The 8812-nt window shown below is 42.3% G+C and overlaps 1 protein-coding gene across 3 annotated transcripts; it reads left to right on the top strand.

Annotated features, from left to right (window-relative positions):
* The first annotated feature begins 4115 nt into the window (after nucleotides 1–4115).
* LOC147632747 (universal stress protein PHOS32-like) lies at nucleotides 4116–7087 on the top strand. Of its 3 annotated transcripts, none has more exons than XM_086807592.1 (3): nucleotides 4116–4227; nucleotides 4388–4465; nucleotides 6188–7087. In XM_086807592.1, the coding sequence occupies exon 3, from the start codon at nucleotides 6189–6191 to the stop codon at nucleotides 6774–6776; it is 588 nt and encodes a 195-aa protein (XP_086663718.1). In that variant the 5' UTR covers nucleotides 4116–4227; nucleotides 4388–4465; nucleotide 6188; the 3' UTR covers nucleotides 6777–7087. The 3 variants fall into 3 exon arrangements, with proteins under 3 accessions (XP_086663718.1, XP_086663719.1, XP_086663717.1); XM_086807593.1 differs by having other exon boundaries at nucleotides 4160–4227; nucleotides 4385–4465; XM_086807591.1 differs by lacking the exons at nucleotides 4116–4227; nucleotides 4388–4465 and adding an exon at nucleotides 4472–4708.
* The last annotated feature ends 1725 nt before the right edge of the window (nucleotides 7088–8812 follow it).

The following is an 8812-nucleotide window of genomic DNA, read 5'->3' as shown; positions in this document are numbered from 1 at the left end:
GTAATACTTTCGCATGGCTGCGAGGGAATAGGTAATGGCTGAAGTAAACCTGGAGGTTTTTGCCTGTCAAATTTCACTTTTTGGCAAGTAATACATGCACGTACATATGCCTCAATGTCTTTATGCATGCTTGGCCAAAAGAAATATCTCTCAATCATGCGTGTAGTGGGCATGATACCTCTATGACCAGCATAAGGTGGAGCATAACATTCCTCCATAACCTTTGAATGGATATCCTTCACCACACATAAGCAATTATCCTTCATAAGATAGCCCTATTTGATCACATAAGAGGCATGTGAGAGACCAGCCATCAAATCAGTCCATATATGGCAAAAATCAGCATCCAAATGATACAAATCTCGCATAGCAGATAAGTCCCCATGAGAGGCCACTGAAACTGTAGCCACATAAGGCCTCCTGGATAATGCATCTGCCACCACATTTTTCTTTTCCCGGAGTATGCACAATCTGAAAATGAAACATGGAAAGAAAGTTTGCCATTCTCATCTGCTTCTCCGAAAGCTTTGTTTGAGATAGAAAGTATCTCAAGCCTTGATAATCTGTCTTGACTACAAATTCAGCCCCAAGAAGATAATGTTTCCATATCTTTAAGGCATGAATTACTGCCAAGAGATCTTTCTCATAGATATCCATATGAAGCTCAACATCATGCAAACGACGGCTCTCATATGCAACTGCATGCCCTTCTTGATTTAGGACAGCCCCTATACAGCCCCTATACAATCGCCACAAGCATCACATTCCACTATGAATGACCTTTGCAAGTCGGGAACAATCAATACGGGTCCACAAATGGTAGCATGTTTGAGTTGCAAGAAGGCATCCTGTTCTTTTGGAGTCCATTTGAAAGTGGTTTTCTTCTTTGTGAGATCATGTAGAGGGGTGGCTATCATAGCAAAATGCCTTATGAAACGCGTATAGTATGAACATAATCCCAGAAAACTACGTACTTGATGTACATTTTGCAACTATGGCCAATTTCGAATGGTTTCTATCTTGGCAGGATCCATTCTTACTCCATCCTTGTTGGATACAATGTGACCCAAATAATGTATCTCTGAAAGAAAGAACTCACTTTTCTTGGCATTAATGAAAAGTTTATGCTTCCGCAACTCTTCGAACACTGTGATCAAATGAGTTCTATGTTCCTGCTCATTCTTGGAGAAAACCAAGATATCATCAAAGAATACACCTGTGAATTTGCGATGGGTCGGAATATCCTATCCATCATACGATTAAATGTGGCTGGAGCATTAGTGAGACCAAAAGGCATCACCAAAAATTGATATAATCCAAAAGCTATCCTAAATGCAGTTTTGTGGACATCTTGTGGCACCACTCGTATTTGGTGATAACCACTCTTCAAATCAAGACGCCTGAAACAAGCCGAGCCATCAAGCTTATCCAAAATGTCATCAATACGTGGGATTGGGAATCTATTCTTGATGGTGAGCTTATTTAAAGCTCTATAATCCACACACATGCGGAATGACCCGTCTTTCTTTTGAACAAGAAGTATGGGAGAGCAAGAAGGTGAGGAACTTGGTTGAACCAAACCTTTCTCTAAAAGCTCATTTACCTGCTTCATGATCTCTTCTTGTTGTGCGGCACTCACACGGTATGCGGGTTTGTTAGGTGGAGAACTGCCTGGTACAAGATCTATGCGAGGATCCTCGGGCCTTTGAGGAGGTAATTCACCTGGCAATGCATCAGTAAAACAATCGTTGAATGCATGAAGAAAATTCAACCTATCGTTGGAGTCAAAGCATCCACATTTTGATGACTTGGGTCAATGCTATCACGAACAAAAACCAAGTACGCAGAAAGACTCTTTTTCATTGCTTTATTAATCTGGATGTGAGATACAAGTGGGATAGAATCCCCTTCCTTGCCGGCATCAATGATATGCATGCGGCCTCTTTGCATAAAAGAAATCATATTTGTCTTGTACTCTTTGCGGTGCTTAAGCTTATGATGCCATGGCTTGCCAAGCAATACATCACATCCATTAAGTGGTGCAACCAAGAAATCCTCATGATCAAGGTAACCCTGGATATGTATGCGCAACTAGTAGGGTAACCTGCACCTCTTTACCAACAAAGGCAGCTTCTGCTTCAATTTGAGGTTCCATGTTCTCAACCTCAATACCCAAGGCAACTGCCATCTGAATAGAGATGAAGTTATCGGTTGCACAATCATCAAACATAAATAAGGTGGACTGATCCTTGATTTGACCCCATGCTTTGCATACCATCTTCTCTTTTGCATCATGTTTTGTGTTTCCCTGCACATCGGAAACTGCATGCACATTAGCCTTGGTTTGCTTGTCCTCATGCTTTGGTTTACGGTCAGGGCATTGTCTAAACATGTGCTCTTTGCTGCCACAAGAAAAACATTTCCCCTCCTTGGCATATTGCTCCCTTTGCTCGGGGGTCAAGCCAAATTTGTTCTTCTTTGGCCCATGATCTTTAGATGAGGTATTTTCAGCTTTACCTCCCTTTTGGATCTCCCGGAAGCTCTTTTTAGGTGGCTGTCCATCTTTTTGCAGATTTGGGAGAGCCTTATCTTTCCCCTTTGAACCCCCTTGATCTTGCTTAATTTTGAGTACAAATTGCTCCAAGAGCAGAGGCTATAAGCTGTTGTTGCAAAGTGTGTTTCGGGTGCAATTCAATGCCCGAACGATAAGCTGGTTGCAATCCGGAGCGAAACTTCCTCTTTCTTTCATCCTCAGTGATTTGCATAAAAGGAGTTACCTCAAGCAACACTTTCCAAAACTTATTACTGTTGCACACTTTCATTATCTCTTTGCTCAAGTCTACCCCACTTTTGGGTGAGAGTTTGCTCCGCATTAGAAGGTGGCAAGAACTGGGCATAAAATCTGTCCTTAAACTCTTTCCAAGTGCAAATGGGGTCTTTGGTGGTCTTTTCAGTGATCCGCTGTCCCCTTCAAGAACATGCTAGCATGGCGTACTTTAGACTTCTCAGTGAAGTCCTCATCACTAAAAGCAATATCAAACTATGCCACAAATGCTAACACCTTGGAAGCATCATGCTCTCCATGAAAAACATCGAACTTAACGGACTTGTCACCTGCTTTAAATTCCTTGAGCTTTTTGGCATGAGGCTCATGGTCCTCTCTTTTTCTCTCCTTTTATCCAAGGGGGCAGCCCTATCTGCATGGGCTCCATGGGCCATCATGGAAGTTTCATGAAGCACGGTGGCATGTGCTCCACGAACCTGAGAATCAGAGGCATGTGACCTTCCTGCATAAGACAATGTCTCTCCATGAGACAACTCAGTAGGCAAAGCTCTTCTAGTGGCAGACCTGTCACCCCCTCCATGGGATACATGCCTTGAATACATGTGACCATCATGCCCTCCATGAGCACTAGCATACATATACCTGTCACCCTTTGTGCCTTGTGGAGAAGATGCATGACGAGAGGTGGCTGTCACCTCTTCCCTTTGCATAAATGACCTTAACCTTTGAGATGCGGGATCTCCATGCTTCAAGCGAGGTGGATTTCTGAATTTCAGCTCTCCATCTTCTCCCTCTTTAATGAGAGAGAGAGAGAGAGAGAGAGAGAGAGAGAGAGAGAGAGAGAGATTTTATGTATATTATGGAAAAATGCAGAGATGACCGAGAGCCAGAAAGAGCGCAGAGATGACCGAGGGGCTTCCAATAGTAGGGCATGTAGTGTATGTGAGAGAGAGAAAGAAAGGAAGAGTGCTAGGTATTTTCTTTCTGTGTGAGAGACAGAGGCACTTACACGTTGGAGAGAAAGAAAGGAAGAGTGCTAGGTATTTTCTTTCTGTGTGAGAGACAGAGGCACTTACACGTTGGAGACGGGGGTGACAGCCCCACTAGTATTAACAAAGGTAGTCAAGGTTTTGAAGGACTCTGATGCTTTGTGAAGGCTTCAAATTTCAGGAGTGTTGCGACTCTTATATGAAACTGTGCCACTCAAATTCCTAATATAGCACCTTTTGTTGGAATGGAGAGGTCAAGTTTCATGAAGTAGAAAGGCTCATTTAGCTCTTAAAATCAATTTTGCTCAAATAAGCGAGTTAGCAAACAATAATAAAATATATTATTTATGAATTTCAATTGGGATTTCTCATTTTTGGCCAGGAATAAAAACCCAGGGTTTGAAGCTCAATTAACTTAAAGCTCAAAATCTCAGACATCCTCCATTCTCGCAGGTAAGCCTTTCTCTCTCAGCTTGTTAAAGCGTGCTGTCTGCAGCGGCAGAACCCATGTCCTCCTCACTGTTCCAAATAAAAATTATCCTTGCATTGTTCTACCTCTTGACCTAATTATCGTGATCTGTCTTAATCACTTTTTTTTGATCCAATCAAGAAGCCTACTAGCAGTAGCTGTTGTGCGGATCCATCGAAGGTTTGGAGCTCTGCAGGAACCCGGGCTTCGCCTTCATTGCAGGTGAGATTAATTAAAGTTAAGCTTGGTAATTAAGAAAGTTGATTCTTAATTAATTAAAGTTAAGCTTGGTTTACAGTTTTACCTTAAACATAGCTTGGACATGCCTGCAAAATACACAGTGAAGCCTCAAGTAACGTTTAGGGTTACAGGTGATGGGGTGGCTACAAGAAAATGTTATGATTGTACATGTTTAGGGTTGCTTCTTTTAGGGTTTCAGCTTGAAGGTTCGAAGATGATGTCAAGGTATGCACTTTTAGCCCTTACATTTTTTAGGGTTCCATATTGGTGCTCTACAAGAAAACAAGCAGATTTTATTACGTCAGTGGTGAAACTATTAGGGTAACCTTTGATGAATGTCACAAGAAATTGCACAGGTTGTATCATTTTTAGTGTTTCAATTCTTAGGGTTACCTATTTTTAGAGGCTGCGGTAAGGTTTCGGCTTTTATGTTTACAAAGGGTTGAATTTATGGTAGGGTTTGAGCATTTAAAATTGACTGAATACAACAAAAATGTTAAGATTGTACTACTTCTAGGGTATCTGTCAAACAGTGCTAAGCAACTTTGAAGATTTAAATACCTTTAGGGCGCATCTGTTAGGGCACTATTGATGAGGGTTTACTAGAAAATTTGAAAATTTTCCACATTTTAGGGTTTCATTTTTCGGGGCTACAGATTTTAGGGTTACAAGTGATGAGCAACTACAAGATTATTTTTTAATAGTTGCATCTTCTAGGCTTACAGATTTTTGGGTTACAGTGGATGGGTGGCTACAGGAAAATATGAGGAGGGTTAGGGTTAGAGTTAGTGGGTAAATCTTAAGATCGTTCTCAGGTTAGGGTTTCAGGATTGAGGGTAACAGTTGGGCAGGTTCCTGCATTCATCTAGGTATATCTTTACGCTGTATTAGCGGACATGCAAATTTCACATTGTGAAGTTTTCGTCCAAGTTGCAACCAGTTGATAGTGTGTTAATTCTTTCTATTTTTAGTGGTGCATATGCCCTATCAACTAACTTTTTGTTGTAATAATAATTCTTTCTATTTGTTATGATCCTTGGTGCTAGGCTTCATTATGGCTGAGTTTGCCTTGTATCTCGGGAGCTCTGACAGAAACTCAGTACACAGACCTTTGTATGAATGTATGCTGTGTGTGTGTGTGTGTGGGGGTCTGTGTGTGTGTGGGCACTGATGACGTTAGTGGGGATGTCGTAGTATCTACACCCACTGATGACGTTAGTGGGGATGTCGTAGCATATATTGATACCAAGTTCTACACCCACTACGGGGCACTGATGACTTTAGTGGGGATGTCGTAGTATCTAGTCCATACTATGCATGATGGAGTTGATGTCTTGTGGATGACTACCATGAGGTTATAAATTACACTTTCTTATAAGGTGAATTTGGGCAGGTTCTTGGATTCGTCTAGGTATATCTATAACAGTTGGTAACGTTAATATTGTACTCTTTTAGGGTTATAGTAAATGTTACGCAAACATATATAAACTCATATACATGATTGCGTGCATGCACATGCATTCATGACTGTATGCTGTGTGTGTGTAAAGAATGTATTAGCGTTAAGGATGACAAATTTTATGTACGTAAAGAAGCTTCAGTTTCATTAAATTATATTTAGGGTTCACCTGCAGATTTTAGGGTTTCAGATTATAGGCATTTGCAGTTTTCACTCTCTAACCTTTGTTGCTTATAAAAATCCAGGATGCCACTTTCATCTTTGCAAAATGGGAACCGAAAGGTAGCCATTGCAGTGGATCTTAGTGACGAGAGTGCATTTGCCGTGAGATGGGCAGTTGCAAACTACCTTCGGCCAGACGACACTGTTATTATACTTCACGTTCAGTCCACCAATGTCCTCTATGGGGCTGACTGGGGTGCCATGGAGCAGTCCATCGACACCAGTGATGAGGACACACAGCAGTCATTTGATGAGCTCACATCAAACAAGGCGGCGGACCTTGCGAAGCCCATCATAGATGCCGGGATACCATTCAGGATGCACATCGTGAAGGACCATGACATGAAAGAACGTATTTGTTTGGAAGTGGAGAGGCTTGGGGTGAATGCTGTTATCATGGGAAGCAGAGGGTTCGGGGCATCTAGGAAGACCCATAAGGCTCGACTGGGGAGTGTAAGTGACTACTGTGTCCATCATTGTGACTGCCCTGTTGTCGTGGTGCGGTATCCGGAGGAGGGAAGAGAGGGTGAGGGGCCTGTTGTTTTGGAGAAGCTGCCGGAGGAAGAGAAGGAAGGTGACGAGTGGCATGATGTGCATGTGGATGAGAGTTAAGAGAAGCCGCATGGTGCAGGGACAGATTGCAGCTCTGTAATTGTTGAAGAAGCTCCCACCATACCTTAGAAAGCAAAAATTTAGATGCTCAAAAACCCATTCGGACAATCATCGGTTGCTAGGATGGATTATATATGGGTTTAAAGAAAGTCTCTCTTTTAGGGAAATTCTAAACCTTACTTTAATTTATATGGGTTTAAAGAAAGTCTCTTTTTCGACAGAAGTGCTAGGGGAATTCTAAACCTTACTTTAATTGAAGGCATGGTGTGCGAGGTTATGTTTTTGAGACCTTGAATTGCCATTTTTGATGATATAGCTGTTTTTTTGTTCATAAGGCTCTGTTAATCTGTGGGATTCATGGTGTGTATATTTAAAAAAGCCTACTTGAGGAGATTCTGTAGCTTTAGACATCTTATTTTGCATTGTATTTTTTCATTTTGAATCATTGTTGCTTCTGTAAGGCAGCTGAAATAATTTTCCTCTCATTGCTTGGGTACATTTCTTTCTTTCGAGTGTAAACCAAGCAAGGCTATGCTAATAATCGCAAGGGCTTAGGCTGAATGGTATGTATGTACAAATAAAGCTGGTTACACATCACTCCCTTTCCATTTACAAGGGTGGTGGGCAAGATTGCCCGTCCATCTCTGATGGGTGGCTTTAATTGGTCCCTGCTTTCAAACAGGGTGTGGCCATGTGAGACGTCAGCAAATGCCCACGAGTGGGGCCCAGCATGTGGAACTTTACCCATCCAACTCCCCCATCTGTTCCATGGGCAGTGGGAGGTTTTCAAATGATCTTGCATATTGCCAAATTAAGGGCAGCCTTTGTTTTGACAAGGAGAGTTCTGTAGTTGTTTAGGTTAACTTTTTGTGTTGACACGGGGTATCTTGTCATACAGATGATTGAGAAGGCTGAGGAGGCTGGTATTGTTTTGTGCATTCTCTATAGACCATAATTGATAGTGAAGGTTTTGAGTATTTTCAGTTGTGGCAAACCTTGGAAATTGCTGCCTTCTAATCTGGAGTTGTGTGGAGTCTTGTTTCCAACACATCTGTAATAGGATCACCAAGAAAAACTCAGAATGACAGCTTCTATTATGAAGGCATATTCATAATTACAAAAATGAAGCCTGTGCTAGATTATAGATGGCAATTTTTAGAAGTGTCCTATCACTACACAACAACCGGACTGTGCTTTTACAATTGAGCCTACAGTATCTTCTTAGTTGCAGCTTCATCTACCCATACAGCAGAGCTACTACTCAATCAGCATGTGTCATGTCCCAAAGGTAGCCTAGTGGATAAGGCTTTGGGCTTTCTATGGGAAGTCTTGTGTTCAAATTCTCTTGGGGGGACGTCATACTAAGGGTGCGTTCATGTGCAGTTGGGCACGCCTCAGGCTGTTATTGTTTAGATTGTTGTGTTGCTTGCTTCCACCCTCCTCTTCGACAATTTCGACAACAACAGTGTGCAATGCTTGCCCTTTCAAGCTCATGTTTTGGATAGGGATGATGGTTGCCATGGACATCAAAGATCGTGACTCAACTTGTGACACCCAAATCTTCCAAAGCTTTGCAGGGTGTTCACTCCAATCGGCTGGTCGACTAACTTGTGGACTTAGTCTTGTGTGGTTTGTCCACCGCCTACAAAGTGGTCAATATTTGGAAGGGTGGTATCCCCGAGTACCAATACTTGCCCTTCAAGGTCACGCTCTAGACAAAGACTATGGTTCCCATGGACAACTTGCAACGCCCAAACCTTCCAAAGCTGTGCAAGGTGTTCACTCCAATTGGCCGAGTGACAAACTTGTGGGGTTTGTCCACTGCCTGCAAAGTGGACAATGTGGTATTCCCTTGTGGTACTCGCGGGGTTTTTTTGGGGTGGGGGGGGGGGTGGGTGGGGGTGTGGTGAGTAGTATTGTGTGTGTGTGTGTCATAGTAACATAAAAACGCGTTTTACTTGGTTAAAACGCCACGAAACGTTGTTGGTGCGAAATGTTGTGAAACAAAAGGAAACCTATCCATTGAAATGCTGTTT

This window comes from Cibotium barometz, chromosome 13 (genome assembly GCF_041138505.1).
Source record: "Cibotium barometz isolate CiBa-2024 chromosome 13, ASM4113850v1, whole genome shotgun sequence".
Taxonomy (NCBI): domain Eukaryota; kingdom Viridiplantae; phylum Streptophyta; class Polypodiopsida; order Cyatheales; family Cibotiaceae; genus Cibotium; species Cibotium barometz.
Note: the sequence above shows the minus strand (reverse complement) of the source record. Positions and strands in the feature narration are given on the sequence as shown.